This window comes from Chiroxiphia lanceolata, chromosome 1 (assembly GCF_009829145.1).
Source record: "Chiroxiphia lanceolata isolate bChiLan1 chromosome 1, bChiLan1.pri, whole genome shotgun sequence".
Lineage (NCBI taxonomy): Eukaryota > Metazoa > Chordata > Aves > Passeriformes > Pipridae > Chiroxiphia > Chiroxiphia lanceolata.
The window spans coordinates 111,524,138-111,544,453 of NC_045637.1; the positions used below are offsets into that span (position 1 = coordinate 111,524,138).

Below are 20,316 nucleotides of genomic sequence, written 5' to 3' on the forward strand. Positions count from 1 at the left end.
CAGCCACATGCAGTGGCAGGACTTGCATAGCCCTTGCAGCTGCAGAACCCCAGTATTGTCTCTGTCTTTACTGTTTGATTGCAGCTACATTATAATATTTACCATACATGAGTCAGATGCCTGCAGGGTTATCTGGAGAAGATGAGATAAAACTGTAGAATACAATATGCTAGTGGATAGGAATTACTGCAGCCTCTTGAGAAGGTTGTGTGGGGTGTCCCTTTTCTTCATTAGGAGATCCCCACATCTCGATCAGTACCACAGAGCCATCCACCCTACTTGGTCCAGTTTCTTCTTGTAGGAGGGTGCAGAATGTGTTTATCAGTACCCATCTAGGAATCTGACAAGTGTGTAATGTCACCACAGCCCCCTTATCTTTAGCAGAGAGAAGTAACCCACTGAGCTGACAGTGCAGCAGCCAACATGGCAAGAATCATAGGTATTCTGGGCATTCAGGTAGTAGTTTATCCTGCCTTAGTCATCTTAGACTCAAAAAAATTGAAGACCGAATGCTGAAAAATAGGTAACTAGATTACAAGAATGAAAGCGCTAGTGGCTTCTGAAAGCAGGCTATATGGCAGCTTCTTTAAGTACAGGTTGTACTTCTGTGTCTGTGGCACATTTAGTACCCTTTGTACCAGAAATATAAATTGATTGTGTGAAGATCAGTAATCTTAAGCATGTCATGCTCCAGATAACAAAGACTAGCCTTCTAGTAGGATTGTGGCCAACCCTCTAAGCACATTTTAAAATACCATTGTCTTTGCCTGAGTGCCATGAAGAGTTAGAAAGTATAACAAGTTAGTTAAACTTAAGATGTTTCCCAGTGTAGCAGCATTGTTGTTTAAAAGTTTTGTACAGATTGTAGAGTCATATATGGAAAACTTTATTGAAAAGCTTATCGTTATGGAAATATGGTTAAAACTGACCTTCTAAAATATCTATTTGTTCAATTGTGAGTTTCTTGCAAAATTACTTCTAACTCCAAACACATAACAGGCTTCTGTGACTCTTCCCCTCATCCTGCAGCAGCTTCTTTGAATTCTGTAAGTAATGTAAAAATGCCATTTATAAATGAGAGATTTATTCCATCCAGGCTGTCGGCATTCCTTCCAAAGCATTGAAGTCTTTCAGTGTCTTGCATTAGATCAGAACTGCTTTCTGGCTTTTATAGGTCAAAGTCACATAAAATTTGTTTTAGGTTTCCCGGACTTCAGACTCTAAGGAGTGGAAAGGCCAGGAATCTGCCTTCCTTTGCTGGGCTCAGATAGGAATAAGAACAGATGAAATGGAGGTATTCATTTGCCTTCCAGAAATTTGTACAAATTATTTAGGGAATCTAACCAGATGTTTAGCTCTCGGTGAACTTCTCACTGAGTTCAAGATGAAAGCTTTCTCTAGTTGGGTTCTTTTTCATACAACATGGTGAAATTTGCCTTTTTTTTGAAGCAGGGATGTGACTTGAGGATTATTTACAAAACAGTTTTTAAAGAGATTCCAGAAAGTCAAAAATATATTTTGTTTTAAACCTCACTTCAAGGTAGATCTGGTTTAGAAAATTGATCTCAGGCAATTCTTTACCTTCTGTGGAAAAGGAGAAGAATCAAATGCCCCTTACACAGAGGCAGTGTTTCTCTGTGCAGGGTAGTCTTTTTTTTTTTTTTTTTTTTTAATACCAAGCTGATTTATCCTCCCTGCCAAAGCTTTTCACTCAGATTTTTAGCTCGTTAGCATTGTACAGCTCATGGGCCACAAAAATAACCCCACTCTGGAAACAATGGATGAATATCATATTACAAGAGAGGAAAGTAAACAGCCAGCAGTCTGGCCCTCAAAACAGGCAGTGTTTATCAGAATGAAATAAATCTCTCTCCTACTTCCTGGCCATCACAGTGGCTGTTTGTAGGAGGAAATAGCTCAGCTCAAAGCCAGGTGGTTGTATTGTCTAGACCACAGGCTCCCAAACCTTGTTCTAACAGCTGCCAAAGATAAAAAGTTTGTTTCTGACCTCAGAACAAACCGAGTTGGTATAGATCAAACCTTGAATTAAATCTCTGCAAAGCTTGTCATCTGCAGTGAGATGCAATAAAAAAGTTACTGATTGTTACATCCATCAGGTATTTTCCCTACCTTTGTGAGGCTTTGAAAGGAATGAGAGCATGCTTTGGTACCAAGAAATCTTAAAAGAAAAAGACAGTAAGGATTAAGGTTCATAGAAATTTTAATCAATGGTAGAGTCGTCTTTAGGACTTGTAAATTAAAATGCTGGCTTTGTGCTACAAAGGTATAATAAATATGTCTGTATAACAAACATTTCAAATAATGTTATCAATGGTTTGAAATGCTAGCAGACTATTTTCAGGTAAAAATTTCCACTTAAAGCCTTCTTTGAAGTGCAATCTAAAATCATTTTTGTAAAGGTGGAAAAAACCTGCATTCCAGGGAAGTTATGCTGACGTAGTAGCAAAGTCATCAGGGTAACCCTTTGATAGTCTTATTTGCGTAATTTAGTTATAATCCCATTGGCGTTCTATTCCCACATAGACCCTCCAGTCTTTGTAGTTTAAAGATGTTTTTAAAGAAGTTTTCCTTTTGAAATAGCAGCACCTCACTTTGAGAGATGTGTTTTTTCATCACACTTATTTGCTCAGCTGTAATGGAGACAGAAGTAATTAGATTCCATTTCAAATATCTTCTTGTTCCCTTTTCATCAGAATAGATAATGGAGCTGGATCCTGGAGGGTTTGGATGTTTGGATTTTCATGTTCCCCTTCCCACAAGTCAACTCCCTTTTACATGTTGAGTAGTAAGATGTATTTTGTTTCAGCCTGATTACTCAGAGTGTACACACAGCAGTAGATTGTATCTCCTGTATCAGGAAAGGAAGGCAGTAAGATTTCTTGTTATGAAGCTTCATTTGATTCTACACTGAGATTTTTAAATTGAAAACTAATTTTGTATTTTTCACTTTTTTTAAGGTGCTGGGAACCCAAATTGCAAAGTTGCAATTGTAATGGGCAAAACCAAAAACTGCTCAGCATCCAGGTAAGGATTCCTAAGAGATTCAAGGAATTACCTAAAACTTGTTCACTGGAGGAGTCACTGCTTGAGAAAACTTTATTGAGTGAAATACCATTAATTACCTTGATCAGTTGGATGTGCTCGTGAATTAGAGAGGAGTTTAAACCTCTGCATGTGTCTGTTGGTGCCCAAGCTCCTGTTTTGCCATCACCTGGTGATGACTGAAACCTCCCAACCTTTCTACTGTTGTCATGTTGCACTGGAATGCTTTCCACCCTCATCCATTGCACCAGCTCTAGTGTTTGTGCAGCTGTGTGATGAATTGGATAGGAAATTTTGAGGGGGGTTCAACTAACTTTATCTTGGTCACATAACTTTTAGTCTGCATCGGTTTTTTAACCAACAACTATCTCTGGCTTACAATTTATTTTATAAGTGTAGTATATAAAGCAGTTAACATAAGGTAGAATTGCTGGTTTAAATAATAAATCCAAAACTTTTCAGAGCTTTCCTGAACAGAATGGTTATAAGTGGCACACCGGAGACCTGAATTTATCTACTAAGTTTTTCACAAAGTAATCTGTAGGTATAGAAAGTTAAGTTTGTACCATGAGATGTTGGTTATGTGAAGTTGTATAAGCAGAGAGCATTGCAGATCTTTAATCATACTTACTCATTCCACTCCTGTATGTGTAAACATAATACTTACCTCTTCTTCTTTAAAATAAACATGTTGTTCAACTTATTACCAAACTAAAATTGCCTTTTGCAAAAACTTACGCAAGTGATGAATTAAATGCTCCATGTTTGGTTCTATTAAAATCACATGGCGTTTAATGGAAAAGAATTGGAACATTTATATCTCTAAGTTGGATTTTAGCCCAAATCCCATGGATTATCTGAAGTTTTTGGCTTTGGCTAGGTTCCATTGAGAAGCAAACAGTGAGTTGCCTACAGCACACAGGATGGTTTGCCCGGCAGCTGTACAGATGGTGGCATCTGTTGAGCTCTTGGAAGCTGAAGAGAAGTTCTTGGAGGGGATAACGTGACACTCCACTTGCTAGAACTGGAGGCTGAATTCAGGGACCTAGGGCATCACTTCCAGTTCTGTGTGACTAATAACTGACCTTAAATATTCGTACGGAATGTAAACATGGGGATTTTTTCCCCTAAACTATAGGCAAGCCAAGATGATGACTCTGATAATGTTGTTTTGAGGACAAAACAGAAAGGCAGGGCTAGGAGAATTGACTGGGTGATACAGAAGTACATGCACAGAAGGTACAGCAGTAGGAATTTGGTACATTATGTGCCAGTAATACATTTTCACTTGTTGACTGGTGGTTCAAGGAGTGTTAAAGCCCCACTATGTGTGGGCAGGATGGTGCAGGTGCTACAGGTAAATCCCAGCACTGGCTTTATGCGAGTGCTAACTGAGGATAGAAGATAAAAAAAGCAGAGGAAGGGGACAGACGGCAGACTCAGAGTTAAATGTAACAGGTGCATTTTGTCTTGATCAGGTACAAGCAGCACAGTATGATTATTGTTCCCATGGACACTCCAGGGCTGAAGCTGATAAGACCCCTCTCGGTGTTTGGCTATATGGGTAGGTGATCATATTTATCAGATATATGTGTGTTAATTTGTTAGCAGTCTCAGAAGCTGCTGTAATGTTAATAAATATTGTATATGAAATGAATCAGTAAAATGCATATATAGAAAAAGGGTTGGAAGGAATTGAAGGCTATGTTTTTATCCTCCTTTGTTTTACTCTGCTGTTGTGTTTTCTGTCCCTGTAGATGAGATCCATGGAGGACATTTTGAGATACACTTCAGTGATGTGCGAGTGCCTGTCTCCAACATAATCCTGGGTGAGTTTCAGCACTAATTCATTTCTAATACATATAGCAATGAACCAAACTTTATGAAACAGTGGTTTATTTAATGAATCATTGGAAGTAATTGTAAACAGGTGTGGTCAGTTTGAGCCAGGGTCTCAAACGCATGTGAGAGGGAGCCCAATCTTCCTTTAGCAGCCTATCTGCTGCTTGAACATACCTTGTTTAGAGCAGGAGGAAGCAGGGCAACTGTGGCTGTCATTCAAATATCACTGCCCTGAAGCAGAGCAAAGCAAAATCTGTCAGTGGCATTCCTTCCCCAAAACCAGTTCTCATAGACTTCACAGACTTTTTGAAAGAATGTCCTGCTGTACTCTATGGCCAGTTCTTAGCAGTAGTGAAAAAAAGAAAGAATAAGCAGCACCGTGACCCTTTGCAGGGAGAACTCTGTTCTACTTCTCTTACTTAATATAAATCCTGATTTCTTCTATTTCCTCTCTGCTTCTTTTGTTTTGCTCAAAGAGCTTTCTCTCTTGAGTAGCCCTAGGACCTGGAAACCTCGAAGTCTTCCCTCAGATACTCATTCCAAATCTTATAGATGTATTTTTCCATGGAAGATTAACAAAATTTAATTTCAATCAGCTAAATCAAACCTTCTCAAAAACCATCTTGGAGTGTGCTTTGTGATGTAAGTATTATTAATAGTGTGTCAATATAGATCTGGTTGGAGTAAACAAGCAAGAGTTCTGCAAAATAAACTTTTAAGCAGCTCACCTTTACCTCTGGTGCTATGAGCACACTTCTGCTTGGAGCCATGGATCATTTCAAGAGAGAGTCATGGAGTCTTCATGTGCCTGTTTTTCTTTCCAAACAGGTGAGGGCAGGGGGTTTGAGATAGCTCAAGGTCGGCTCGGGCCAGGCCGGATTCACCACTGCATGAGGTCCCTTGGTGCAGCTGAAACTGCTTTAGAGATAATGTGCCAGCGCTCTGCACACAGGGAGACTTTCGGGAAGAAGCTGTATCAGCATGTAAGCATGTTCCCTGTCTCAATTCACATGCTCCAGGCAGTGACCTTTGTTTTGCCCACACACAACCTTGTGATTCTGATAAGGGACACAGAAGTAGATGTGCCCTAACCTTGAATTCCTACTCATAAGGCTTCGGATGGCAAAGGAAAAAATCACATCACAAGGCTGCCATTTTTTGCTATAACCTGTGGGATCTTTTATTCTTTTTTCCCTTTGCAATGAATTGGATATCCTTTCTTGGATTTGAATACAGATTTTGTCACTGCATGTTTTTCTCTGCTTTCACTGATCTATTTGGACAGGTATTTTTTCAGGTATACAGCTTATGTTTCTATAGTTACAGTATAAATTCACCATTTTTATGTATACACTGAATGTCTCCATTCGTAATCACTGGAAACACTCAGGTCTAAATCTGACTGAAAATTTTATTTCTTCAATCAATTATTTGTAGTTACTTATGAAAGTACAGACCAAACTAAGGGCATGTTGCGATTTTTGCTCTTATTTTGCTCTGGAATTGAAATACTGTTTCATGAGCAACATAATAAAAATATGACAATCTGCCTTCTGTAGGAGGAACCATCAGCATTTGGTAGTTGGCCTCTCACATTTCAAGTGTTCCTCAGTTTTCCCAACAGCTGGGATGACTTTATTGGAAAAAACAAGTAAAAGCAATGGAAAAAGGAAACTGTATTAATATCTGGCACAGAGTGTAGCAAATTATTTGTACAGATCCAGAAGGAACAACCTTACGTATCTGTTTTCCAGTCACGTCCTTGCCAAACTTCCATTCACCAGCATAACCTAGAATTATTCAGAGCTGCATGAGGCACATTCTGTTTTCTCAGAAGTTTGTTACATTAACAACGATGTTCGATGGAGCCACAGGCAGGACGTGGAGGCAGCTGCAGAGCTGCAGCTGCTTTGAGTAACAGGCTGCCTGTCACCACCACCCATGGGGCAGTCAGACCCTGGGAGCTGCAGGCAGAAGAGCATGTCTGAACACTCCCACCCTGGTTCTGACCATCTTTGTTGGCACAAGCTAAGCTGAGCCTCCAGACTTTGCACTGAAGCAAGTGCTGTACATTTGCTTGTATGTCCTGTGCCTACCAAGGCTACAAAGCCAGAGCCCCAAGAGAAGTGTGTCCCTGAGGCTGGCTTAGGCTCCAAACAGCTTTTGCCCTGACAAGCATCACACATTTTTTCTACAGTGGTATGTTAGCTGCAGGGGGAAATTAGCCAAGAGGAGCCGGGAAGGGCTGCCAAGACTGTTAACTTCATGTTGGATCAAGAGAGCTTCTAATTTATCATCAGGCAGATGCAGCAGGCACCACCCTGCAGGTGTTCTGGCTCTGTCTGTCACACACCATCACCAGCAGTTTAAGCAAAGTAGAAGGAATTCCTCTCCCCTTTCTCCCCACCGTTTTATACTGGGGCTTGTTACAGGGTGAGAGGGCTGTGAGTGGAGTTAGTGGGTAAAGGAAAGCAGGGAGTAAAAACCAGGCTTTGAAGGCCTTCAGGAAAATGACCAGCAAGCAGTGTGTCTGACCAAGACTTCAAAAGTGTGCCAGAATCTGCAGGTTTTCCCTTTTAATTCTTTCCTGCCAGGAAAAGAATTGTTCTATCTTGAGTATTTTTTAGTGTTTTCTTTATTATTTTTCATATTAGATGACGTGCATCAAACTACCTTAAATTTGCACGAGTGTCTCTAAGTTGACAGAGCACGCAGCTGCTGAGGAGCAGATGCACTTTAGGGTGTGCTCAGAGGTATTAACTGACCTTCCCCTTGCTGACTTTGGTTTCTGCAGGAAGTTGTTGCCCACTGGATTGCCGAATGCCGCCTCAGCATAGAACAGGCTCGTCTGCTCACACTGAAAACAGCCAGGAAGATTGACATGTTGGGCAACAGAAAAGCAAGAAAAGAGGTGAATTTCTTCTTTTTTTTGCAGCTAGTACATGGGGGCTGCAAAATCTGTGCGTTCAACTGGTTGAAAGACAAACTAAAACATATTGTTAAACATTATTATTCTAATTGTAGAGTATGACTTCATGTTGAAAACAGAAAGCCTTAAGATATGCTTTTAATTGTCAGAGGATTGGGGAGTGAGCTCAGAAACTTCAAGATGAATCTGTTCAAGCACTGCTTGCTTGTTTCAACATAGTAGGATAGTTTTGGGTGACTGGAAACAGTTTTACCATACCCAGGGAATAGGAACAGCAGAGCCCTCATCCAACCCTGAGAGGAAGGAATGTACTGTGAGATACTAATCTTCAGTAGAGCTGTTAGGTAAATATTCTCACTTATGAAAGTACTACTGATATTGTGAGTTCTCTTCTAATTACAGGTAGCCATGACCAAAGTGGTTGTTCCACGAGCTGTGCTTAAAGTGATTGACTGTGCAGTTCAAGTGTGCGGTGGAGCTGGAGTTTCTCAGGATTTTCCTTTGGCTTTTATGTGAGTAAAGGGAGACTTACCTGTAGATTCTAAGTATTCCCTCTAAGATCATTTTATAACACCAGTACATGCTGTTTCACCTCAGGTAGCTTGAAATAATAGTCCATATGCCTTTAAGCTATAAAACTTAAACCAATTGTTTTTAGAGTTTAATTTTAGTGCAATTACCCTTACCGGAAAACCCCAGAACCTGGCACTTGGTCTAAAATAGTTCTTACCAGCAGCAAAGAGGATCTGCGTCTAAAGATTAATCTTATCCCTTATGGCCTTCGGGAGAAGCAAAACTTCTGAATTCCCAGCCCACCCATCTCAATCCTGCCAGGAAGATTTTGTTGCAGTATCTTCTGTGTGATAGCGCTTTTCCAAGAAACCAGTGTCAGAAGGATTCTGTAGTAAAACCAGTGCTGAAAGCTCCCACTGTCAGACCCTCTGGTTGCTGTGGCAGGGTCAGAAACCTGCCCCTAATTCAGCCCTCCCAACACAGGTTTGCTTATATCCGGACCTTGCGCCTGGCAGATGGGCCTGATGAAGTTCATCTCTCAACAATTGCAAGGTGGGAACTGCTTGACCAGTCAAAGAAGCTCACTGCAAAAATCTAACGGCAGCATCGAGCCTTCTCAAATGGAATGGAAAATTTAGGAAAGGGGTTTTTTCCGGTTGTTTAAGGTAAAATTGAATGAATACAAAAACTCGAAGCAATTCTTCTCTCACTCTTTACTTTTAATCATTACACTTTAGAATCATGGGCTTACTTTTAAGAATTAGCAGAATAGTATCTAACAACTTATCTGGGTTCTTTGTAACACTAAATAAAATCTGTTTTCTAATAGGCCTAAACTGCTTTCTTTATTCTGAGCAAAAGCCCTTTATCCTTTCATTGTAGGCAAAGCAGTTCTGAGTCAGAAGTCTCACACAATTTAGTTTACTGCAAGCTAGGCTGAACTTTTAGTTTTTGGTTAAATGACAAACATTGAAGGTAATGCCTTTCTTTCCTTTTTCCAAAGTTCAGCTGTACTCCAGCCCTCTCTCCTCCCCAGTTCCTGCTCTCAGCTGCTCTTCTAGTCCTAAGGCTACATTCAGTCCTTCCCCCAGCTCCCCCTCAAGTGAAGCTCAGGGCAGCACAGGAGACTGGGGTCAGCATGTAGCTAGGTCAGTTTGTCTGCTACTCCTTGCTTCTTACTCCTTTGCTGCGGTTCTCCAAATGGATCTCCTCACACTTTTTCTTATTGGTGTTCCTTTTGTCTTCCCTTGAATCTTTACTTCTGTCTCCTTTTGTGCACACTCACAAGCCTCCTCCTGTCTCCTGGTCCAGTCTACTCCCACCCTTAAATATGTCTAAGCACAGGTGGCACCTTTCCCCCCCAAGGAGCTGAAGCTTTGGCTGGCACCAGCAGCGACGAACATGGGGCAGTTTATGGCCTCTTCTGCTACCGAAACAGGCTCTGCCATTTATGCCCAATGCACCTTTATGAAGTTCTCAAAGGTTCCTCAGCTCTGCTCCTGTAATAATCCTCTTTGACATTAGTTACTTACAAGAGAACTTGCCCCTGCAGGAACAGAACCAGGCAGATCCCAGCATATTGTGCCGTTGGTAGCCCTACTTCCTGTAAAGTTAGGATAATCACTTTTCAACTTATATAGGACTGATCAACATTTAACTAAAGGGTGCAAGTGTTTACTGTTTATGCAAACAAACAAGCCCCCCCTCCAAGTTCCTCCCTGCTGGAGCTTGGAGAGAACACACTCTGCTTGGCTCAGTCTTCGGGGTGAGGCTGTGGCCAGTTCTGTCCTTGAGCCTGCAGCCTGAAGGGTGTCCAGCTATAGCTGTGGTAGTCAGTCAGGGTGGTACACATACACAGTACCTGGAGCTGCAAGCATTCCACAAAGTTTCTTATCTCATATTGATTCATTATACTTAAAAACAAGATTATAATGTCTTTTGGGAAAACAGTAATTCTTGTTTACATTTCCATCCACCTTACTTTCCTCTTGCTTCCTGCCAAGAATGTTTCCTAGGAAGCTGAGAGTGTTACTAAGTCAGTGGCTGAAAAGCACTTCTAATACAAAATCACCTGCACTGCATGTGGTTCAGGAGTTGTGCTCCAGGCTGTCAAAACCTGCACAATGTGTTTTTCCAATGAAGAACGTCCAGGGACCATATTTAGCCGTGTTCCAATTAGGATCTCTGACCACCTTCATTTCCTACACCTTCAAAGAACAGCTACACAAGAACAACACCTTTATCTCATTAACAAGGCTCTTAATTCCCTTTATTTTAAAATTTTATGTACATATGAATGATCTGTATAATGTACACTCAATATAGAAAGTTTTTATATACTGGATAATGTATAGAACATTTCACAATTACACTAATTTCTTACATAACATGTCAACTTTAAGGTTTTTTTGCTGAAGCTTTGTCAATTTGGTCAAGCCAGTTATACATACGAATGTCTAATGCTGTTTGATCTGAGGAAGAAGATAATAATGTTAATGATTAAGGACATGAGTGAACTGGTGCAGAGACAAAACCCTTTGCAGGTCATGTTCAATGGGAGTGATCACATCAGACTGAGAAAAGAAGGGATGCCCATTTAGTGGGGGTCGGTGAGGTCAAAGTTATTTTAGCCCAATTCCTCTAGACTGTAGCTCAACTCCAGTCATGCTAATTCATAAAATATAAAAACTAGGAAAGTTTGATTCACAGTCTTGTAAACAAATATAAAGGAACAAAATGTGCTTATGTACAACAAGAAAAAATTCTTGTGTACCCATTTCAGCTGATCCACAGAGTGCTTTCTTGTGTTACAGTGTGGTAGTTAGAATCACTGACTTTTTCCTAGAAAAAAAAAGTCATAGAAAAAAAGGAATAACACTGTCATAAACACCCAGAAACGCAGGAAGTTCACTTCAATGTACTGGAGGAAAGTGCAGTTCCTCATCACTGGCCAGTCTGCCTTTGTCTCTTTCACAAGGATTTCCAGTCCTTAACTGACATCTCCCACGTCGTTGTCTACTGGGGGTGGTACGTTGGGCATTACAGATGACCTTGTCCCTGCAGTAAGGTAACCAGCAACTCCAGGGCCTTTCGGGAAGGAAACAAATACTGGCGATTAGTTTTCATTCTACAGGCTGACTGAACAGCTTCATTCCCTCTGGTAACACATCATCTAAGTCAACCAGACACCTTACACAAGAACATTTAGGAGTTTTTGTTAAGATTCTTTGAAATCTAGGAACACTAGGAACTCAGGCTTATTAGTCCACTAAGTGGAGTAGCTTGTGGAGGCCATTCTTGGACTTGCTCAGTGTTTTTTGTTCTGATGTGCCAAATAAGTTACAAAAGAACCCCAACCACCAGCAGTACCCATCTCACCTTCTGCCATGGAAGCAGCAGTAAAGAGGGAGTGGCCTTCCTTTGCTAAGGAAAGGCCCTGCCACGGAAGTGAAGTAAGTTCAGGCATGCGTTCCACTACTGGGCTCCTCATGTATGCTTTCAGGGTTGTAAAGGTTTTTTCCAGCTGCATATTCCAAGGAAGCTCAATGGGCTGCCCCATGAAGGAGCAGAACTGCCTAAAGCTTGTCTAGGCAGCATTTTGTGCCTTCAGTTAGGAAAAGGTAACAGCATTCTTAGAATACACAAACTATGTACTGGAGATGCAGAGCTCCTTAAAATTAGTAAATCTCCATTTTGATTACTACGGGGCAGTTAGTTTTGCACTGCAGGCAAAGCCCCTCTCCCTAAAAGCTTGGAATTAAAAATTTAGTCATATAGAAACTTTCAACAAATGCAATAAAAACTCACATTGCAGCAAGAGGTGTTTCAACAGTAACTAATGACTGTAGAATACTCCCCCCATCCACAGCATGTTCCTGCACCGATACAGTGATCAACTTGGTATTAGACCTCCAGCCTACACTGCCAACATTCAACATGGTGAATTCTGCTGGGTCCTGTACTCTCCCCACTTAAATCATCCTCACTGAGTTCTCACAAATTTACTATCCCTTCCTGTCCCACCCTCCTCCTCACCCCAGAGCCAGAACATCAGAGCGTGGTTTGTCTCCTTGTGAACAGTCCTACACTACTACTGTGAGGAAGAGAGCAAAGCAAGCAGTCCTTTGGTATTTAAAAGTGCTCTGCCTTCAGGAGGGGACCTCTCTTAGCCAGCTCACCGGTGGCACCTGCCAAAAGCCACACCCACTGTTACTAGTGCAAAAATTCCCCGTAGTTATCTTGTGCCTCAAACTTTTCCACTGTGGAGGATTCCTAACATAGTTCAGAAGTTCAGTTCCTGTGTAGTACCAGCAAGTACCAGCCAGTGCAGTTATCAGTGTTGTGCTCCTGGGTGCTCAAAGAAGGCAAGTTTATCAATGTTTGGCACTTTGGGACCACACATTTGTCACAGCTCTATAACATGCATCTGTTGCTTGGAATGCAGCAAGTGCAGTGTGCGTTCTATGAGATGGTATCTACCTGCTTTAGAGAGCTACACAGAAGTTAGCAAGCTGCCTGACAGAGCAGATCTAAAGCCCACTTCTCAGGTGAAGGGGACTGCTGCCAGTTAGAAGGGAAGGAGAAGAGACACCTGAGGGAAGAGAAACAAGCAAGGGAAGTTTCAAGGGAAGTGCAAATAGCAAAGCAATTTGAAGCAAGACATAAGGCAGAATACAAGATAAGAGAGGTTAAAAATAAAGCTTTTAATTTGATTTCCATCTACACTTTGCATTTGTACAGCATCTTCATTCTACATTGGCAAGCACTTAAACATTAGGCAATTTAAAAGCAGCACAGGCCTTAAGGCAATTGGAAAGCTATACTGTCCCCAGTCTCAAGCCTGACCACATCTGGTATAGTGGCAATTCTTGGCCAGTAATCACCCAGCATTTTCTTCATATTTCTATATTTATGGCATTTATGAAATACCAAGGAAATTCAGTACCAACTGAATCAGGTGTTCAGGTATTCTTTGTCAAAGTGGCATTAAATGGTACAATAAACAGAAAACTCCTGTTCAGAGCTAAAGCACAGAGTCTTTCCTGTGTGGAAAAATGCATCAAGCGTTGTAATATACCTACTCTCAAACTCTAAGCATCTGCTTCTAGACCATGTAATTCTGGACCTGAAAAGCTCTTGCTTCATTTTCTTAAAATACATGTTAGTATCTTGCAAGAAAAACTTTGGTCATCTGATTTATACCTCACTAGTTCAGTTATGCTCAAAAGACTCCTACAGTGGGTTAGGTGAGAAAGTTCCATGCGGCACATGGATGTGTTCACACTGGCTTGTCACAAAGGGCTTTAAAACATCACCTGGAAGGCAAAGCTCTTAAAACCAAATGATTGTTCAGCTGATGGCTACTGAGGAGTCAGAAGTTTACATCGTGTGTTGCTTTAGATAAAGTTTGCTACAATGTCATTACTTGCTATAGCTGAAAATATGTGATAGGAAGTTTTGGACTGTGATACTGTGTCTCTCTAAAGTGCTGCACAGGAGTGAAGGAAGAACCTGCTGTGATGTAACTGTTCTAGGATTGTGTCTGCACCATGCCATTAACAGCAACAAGGTTCTCATCGGTTGCTATCCTTTGTGTGTGCGGCACACACAGCTAAAATGCTCTTCTACACTGCCAGTGGCACTGAGGCAGCACCCCTGGGGTGCCATTTTGATCTTGGTGGCATCAGCAGGGGACTCACCCAGGGCACACCACTGCTGCAGTCAAGTGTATGCCACCAGCTCCACAAACACAGGCACGAGGCCATCTTGCCAGTGCACTGAGTCTGCCTGGAATACAGCCTCAAACTCCAAGCTATTAACATTCCAACTTTTCCAATACTACTACTACCTGCCTAACACTAAGCCGTGTAATTCACATGGCCAATTAATACAGGCAGTCTAACTGATTTTGAAGACAGTTTGTTCCTCCCTCCAACCTTGGAAAACCATGTGTTCTAGGACTGAAGTAGACTGATCCTGAGAAAGCAAGAAAGCTACTGTCACATTCATTAGTTCCAATTACATCTCTGCTTTATCACCACAGAGTACTTTCAAGTCTTGCCAGTGTCCAGATTCCATTGCTCTGATATTTTAGAAGTAGGTACAGCAAAGACTACCCAGAGAAATACATTCTCAATCAACAAGAAGTTTGGCTTTTGATGAATTTTTTAAAAACTTACTGTATTTTTACAGCATTGAATGTTCAGACCATGGGATGGCACTAGATCCTGGGGATAAACAGTATCTCCAGAGTCCAGTCTGACAATTAAGTAACTCGGCAATTATGACTCGGCATAAACAGGAAAGAGTTGCTAACCTGTGAGGTATCCTGCTGTTTGCGTATCAGAAATGAACAAGTCGTGTTTCTGATCCTTGAAGGCACTCCACACAGAAGAACGAGACAGAATTTCATTTACCTACAGTAATTGAAAAGATTAACACAGTGAGCGAGTGACATTTGTCATGTTCTAGGTGAATAAACTCATTTTCTAAAACCAAACCATTCCAAAGGGATTACCAAAGAGCATGGCAGTGCAGGCTGTGATACGGAATTCACACACATTTCCAAGGAGACTTGCTTTTCCATGTTAACTGTGCAGCTGAACACATAATGCTCAAAAAAAGTCATTTAGTAGCTTCACTTTGTCTCTCATTCCCCAGTTAAGTGACAATGAAAAGCAACCATGCAAGCAGCCACTTGCCACGCACCTACAGCTGAGGCAGAATAGGACTTCTCCTGTACTGAAGCAAGATAGGGACAACTTGGAAGAAGGACCTATCCCCAGTTTCCCTCTGTTTCAGAAAGCTTTCAACACAAGGGTAAGTGAAAGGCACCAAGGACTTGCGCAGTTACTGGGACCAATTTTACCAGCTTGAATACACACCCATAAAGCTGCTGCACTTGTCTATTTATTCGGGAAACAAAAAAGCAATTTACATTTATAACAAGTTCTGAAGAGTTGTCAGTAGAAGCCAGCTAGCTTATAGAACATTTCTGTACTTGGAATTTGTCTTGTTAGTGCTCTTCACATGCATTGAACCAATAACTTCTAATAAATAGATGATGATGTAATGATTTTGTAGTTACACGATGTGAACATTTTAGGTGGAACGATGCACATGACAGGCAGAAAATTAAACAACGGATGTTCAGAGTTTGATCTTCAAATGTCAAAGCCCAGATGAAAACTTATCAGTACCTACCTGTTCCCCATACTGCAGGCTGCGAGACATGGATTTCAGAGCTTTAACAATCTGAGCTTTTGTTGCAGATGGACTTTCCAGGTTCTCAAGACCAACACCTTCAAGCAGCTTTAGAAGATAAGGGACCAAATCTGCTTTCAAAGCCTGCAAACATACCCAAATGTTTAACATGGACTAGGAAGTTCCATATAGATGTTTACATTACTAGCATTAGTGTGAATGAGAAGTGTCAACAGCTATCACTAATATGCTAAAGCCAAGGCTCATCCATTTTTCCTGAGCTGTATGAATACATGAGTATGTATTGAATATGAATACAAGAGAAAGCAAAGATCCTGTCCAGCAATTCTGCTCTGTCCAGGTGTAAACACAGTTGAGTTAGCTGGCATTCCTACACTACACTTTCTCAGCAGACACCAGCCAACACTACCCTACGCATTAAGCTTCAATACTCAGGTAACATCCTTGAATAGGTCTGCATTTTAGATAAAGAACTGACTTCTCCAACAAGAAAAGCATATTAGTTAAGTTCTAGGAGGCTTCCCAGATGCTATCTAAATTGAACAGTACCTCTGTTCTTCCGAACAGTTTAGATGTATCTAAATGTAAAAATACCACATTTTTACAGTCTCAGAATGCAGTACTTACTTGGGCTACTAAGTCAGTTTGTTCCTTCTGAAACATTCGATTCAGTGTTTCACAGGCTACGCCAACTATATCTGATCTCTTTTTCATTCCATTCATGAGAGGGCTGATGGTCTCTAGTGATGCCATTGCTCGAACACAAAGCTGTAGAGAGACAGAAACATCCAGAATACTTTATTTTGTGCCAAGATTAATGGTTACTGCAGATATGGTCAGCCAAGACCATGAATTTCTCAGTTTTTAATCTATCAATTCCCCATTAATTAACTCTAAGTCCCTGCTCATCTGTTACACAATATTTATAGTTAGAATAATGCCTTTTCAACAATACAAATAATTCCAGGTTTGCTTTTTCTCCCCTCAAGCACTTAAATGATTCAGTACCTCATTGTCAGACAGTATGTGCATGACACGAATGGCACTTTTGGGAATGGCATTGTTCTTGTGATTCATAGCCTGGATTATCTTGTGAAGATGACCAAGTGGAGGAACTTGATCAGCTAGCTGAGGCTGGGCACTGAACAGGCACACAGTTGCTGTGGTAATGGTTTCTAAAGTTTCCCCCTGCAGAAAATCAAAAATCAACACAAAGGATAGCTCAGTAAATCCTTATGTATCATCATAATAACAACATTTCTCACTTTCTGTGCATTGTAGATTTTTCCCCTAATGCTTTTATGTCACTTGGCTCTCAAACTGTTAAAACAAGAAGTTAAGAACATGATTATCAGCTCCAGTAGTGGCAGACATTCATTAGTTCCATGAACACAGACCACATGGGAATTCCCAAGCAGTATTTCCAGCATCTAGAGAATCCAATGTCTGGCTGCAGCCTCTGCGTGCATACATGTGCTAACTTGCCTGGTGGAAGTATGACAGCATGGATGTTCAGGCTAAACACCTGAACATCTGCAGCCTGTGCAGCAGCACTCACCACACTTGGGTGTATTGCACATGCCCCTACAAACAGCTATCACATCTTTGCAATAAGGATGTCCGTTTTATTCAACATGCAAGTTAATTTCCGCCCTGTAAGCCTCACCAAAAATCTGTCTGAACGCTGTTCAAGTCAATGACGAGTTAATGATATGACTAAAAACTGAATTTTAAACATTGTTCTCATGCAAACTGTAACACATTTGCTCTACCCGTTACACTAATTGTTAGGTGGCAGCCTTCTGTAGGTCATGTAAGTTACACTAGAGTGGGAAGTCAGTGTTGGAGGACAACAGAAGTGTCAAGAGCTGTAAATTTTTAGACATTGTAGAACAAGTGCCATTTTCTTAAGTCAGCCAGTCATGAAATAATTAAAAGATACTTAATTTGTTAAGCCTCATCTCTAGTGCAAAATAAGCCGCTAAGACATAACTTAAGCTAATTCTGGGGCTTCAGGGACTTTAAAAGCACTGACTTACGTTCAAAAGTAGCCTCAATGTATCAACAATGTGCTTTTACAAAGAGTCAGAAAGCAGATGAAAAAACCCATTCATGTTGGGAAGAAAGTGTGAGAATCTTAGTTAGACACTAAAAGACTAGTAGATTAAAACTGTTAAACAAATTCAAAGAGTAGAATCAGAAAAATCATCTTACATGGGGGTTATTTTTCTCCAGTAGTTCAGTAAACTTTTCCAACAGTGCAATGAGAAATTCTCTTGGTTTCCGTAAAACCCAGGCCGGCTGGGCAATAAAAATCCTTAGGAAGACTCCCCCCACTGAAAGTTCACCTTCTGCCTCACCATACACCACAGCAAAGTCTTCAGGCAGCTGTTGAATTGCAAAGTACAAGGAGTTATTGGCGAGGGTATTTGTGAGAGCAACAACTGTTTCTCTACATGGTCAGGGTCACTAACTCACTGTATTTTCCGAAACAGAGCTGGGCAAGACCAATAAACACTTCATTTTGAAGGAACATGAGGTAAGAAATGACATTAGAAGGAACAGTTCAGGCAGTACTACTACAGTGAACTTTTCTTTCAAAAAATGTAACTGAACCTACAACTGCATCAGTGGTAAACCCTAGTTCAAGAGAAGTGCCAACAGCAAGGCTGATGATACAACAGCCCTTTCCTTCCTTTCTTGTCCACTTCAGGGGGAGGTTTCTCACCATTACCCTAGGGAAGTTTCCAGTTCTCACCTGGATCAAAATAGCTACCCTGCATGTGTTTAGAAATTGGTTTAATGTTGAACTAGAGCACTGTTGGGAGGCAGTCATGTCTGGCCATTCACAGTTACTGGGAAATACGACAAACTGAAACACCTCACTTATTGACCTGATGCAAAGGACAGTATATTTTGAGACTTGGTGACTTAAAGTTATGAACATTTACCAAGAGCAAGTTTTCTACAGCTATGTAGTGACAAGACTTTTTCCAGCAAACCGGTATTCTTTGTTGCTGACTTTTGATGCGTTTTAGAATGACCTGAATGATCCGAAAATTCAGAGCACATTGGCAGTGGTTTTGCCAGTAAGTGTCTAATTTCAAGGTACAGCTAGTAATGAAAACATCAAAACAGCTATGTTTTCAGTTACAAACAGTTACATTCATAGCACAGCAGTAAATTCCTGTTGGTACTTAAACAGGAGAGCCTGTCATGCATCTATTATCAGCTGGCTTATAGTCTCCCTGGATGGACTCAAAGCAGAAACAGCATACTTTTACCTTCCAGTTGGTGTCAGGGTTGTCCCTCTGAAGTTTAAAGTGCCTTTAAAGAGAAAGTAAGTTTTAACAAGCAGTAAAAGAAGCAGTTGTCTTCCCTACTTGACACCTCAGTCTCCCTCCATCACTGTGAAGCCATCCCAGCTTCTAAACCCCATTTTCTTCCCATTGCGACCCCCTCCAATTCTTACAGCAGTGAGCAAATACCTGGATTATGCACAGACTGCACCTGCATCACTGAGTTACAGGTACAATACACAAACAGTGAACAAGTTTCTTTTCACTGAAGCCTGGCTTGCAATGATTCTACTTTTTACAGGCAGAGTTTTGTCTGACACTTCTACAGCAACTCTGGTTTACTGCCACTAAGAATGTTTCAGTTAAGGATATACTGTGTCAGTAGGTCTTCACATACTCAAGCATCATTTCTCGAACTGTTGTTGATACTCTCTCCCTGGAGCTGTCATTCCAAATTAATTCTGGATTTTCATGAGTTCCCTCAAAGATATGAACAGCAGCTTCAGGGTTGTCTCTCATGGCATCCATGAAAACTCCAGGTAAAAATTTCATTAGTGTAATTCTAACCTAGAAAGGATAAACAGAATTGACATTTAGTATATCATAAGACAAACTAAATGACAGGACAAACCAACTGATAGAAACACAGAGAACTCCAGGAAGTCCAATTATCTGTAGTACTATAATTGCCAACTGCTAGAACAGAACACTACAAAATAAAATAGTGCCATCATTTCAAATAGCAATAACCAATGACAGGTCTGAAATCTAGGTCTCTAACGCTGAAGTCAATACAAATAGAAACCAAACTGCTTATAGTAGTTACAGTAAATACAACAACATCTAGAAGTCTGCTCGCAGATTAAGGGTTAACTATTTGAAAAAGCCAGATTGCTCTTCACATGAACATTTTAGACAGAGAAGAGTGGTTTTTTGTTTGTCTTTAAAGAGAGTTCCAACATGAGCTGTTACTATCCTTACCTTTGGACCCACCAGCTTATCTGCAGTCATTTTGGCAAAGAGCTCTGCTGTCTGAGCTCGGACCTGCGGATGTGTGGAGTTGCAAAACATATCTAGTAAATAGATTAAAGCACCTGTAACAAAGAGTTAGAAAAACATTCAATTTTTTTTCTACTCACAAGTAGTAGGAAGAAAGAGTATCTATTTTACATCCAGTGCTGCAGAAACATTTGCTTTCAGTGTAGTACTGTACCTTTTGCCATTGCCTCTTTAATTATTTTTGTGCTAGATGTCAAAGCATACAAAGTTTCAAGGACGAGCTGCCGACCTGTCAAAATAGAAAGCATTAAAAACTTTGTGTCATATAGATTATGAACTAATAAAAGATGAACATAACTGATCTGAACAGAAAGCTGTATCAAAACAACAAAGCTTATGACAATTGCAAGCTTACTCTGGCTAAATCCAATTAGTTAAGGAATGTCA

The 20,316-nt window shown here is 40.8% G+C and overlaps 2 protein-coding genes across 5 annotated transcripts in view; one reads left to right on the forward strand and one right to left on the reverse strand.

Annotated features, from left to right (window-relative positions):
- Window positions 1–9,183, forward strand: part of ACAD11 (acyl-CoA dehydrogenase family member 11) — a 30,137-nt gene extending 20,954 nt beyond the window's left edge. Inside the window, exons 14-20 of the mRNA XM_032674795.1 lie at window positions 2,979–3,045; window positions 4,542–4,627; window positions 4,821–4,892; window positions 5,734–5,888; window positions 7,700–7,816; window positions 8,237–8,346; window positions 8,831–9,183. Coding sequence (XP_032530686.1) covers window positions 2,979–3,045; window positions 4,542–4,627; window positions 4,821–4,892; window positions 5,734–5,888; window positions 7,700–7,816; window positions 8,237–8,346; window positions 8,831–8,945 — 722 coding nt within the window. The 3' untranslated portion in view covers window positions 8,946–9,183. The remainder of the gene's footprint in view (window positions 1–2,978; window positions 3,046–4,541; window positions 4,628–4,820; window positions 4,893–5,733; window positions 5,889–7,699; window positions 7,817–8,236; window positions 8,347–8,830) is intronic.
- A 1,406-nt stretch (window positions 9,184–10,589) lies between these two features.
- The window catches only part of DNAJC13 (DnaJ heat shock protein family (Hsp40) member C13), a 55,971-nt gene continuing 46,244 nt past the window's right edge, over window positions 10,590–20,316 (reverse strand). For all 4 annotated transcript variants that reach the window (XM_032674584.1, XM_032674539.1, XM_032674484.1 and 1 more), the window contains 10 exons: window positions 20,084–20,158; window positions 19,852–19,964; window positions 19,268–19,437; window positions 18,856–18,898; window positions 17,786–17,959; window positions 16,580–16,759; window positions 16,199–16,339; window positions 15,551–15,694; window positions 14,664–14,763; window positions 10,590–11,434 (listed from right to left, as the gene is read on the reverse strand). In XM_032674584.1, the coding sequence (XP_032530475.1) occupies window positions 11,337–11,434; window positions 14,664–14,763; window positions 15,551–15,694; window positions 16,199–16,339; window positions 16,580–16,759; window positions 17,786–17,959; window positions 18,856–18,898; window positions 19,268–19,437; window positions 19,852–19,964; window positions 20,084–20,158 (1,238 nt within the window). In that variant the 3' untranslated portion in view covers window positions 10,590–11,336. The remainder of the gene's footprint in view (window positions 11,435–14,663; window positions 14,764–15,550; window positions 15,695–16,198; window positions 16,340–16,579; window positions 16,760–17,785; window positions 17,960–18,855; window positions 18,899–19,267; window positions 19,438–19,851; window positions 19,965–20,083; window positions 20,159–20,316) is intronic.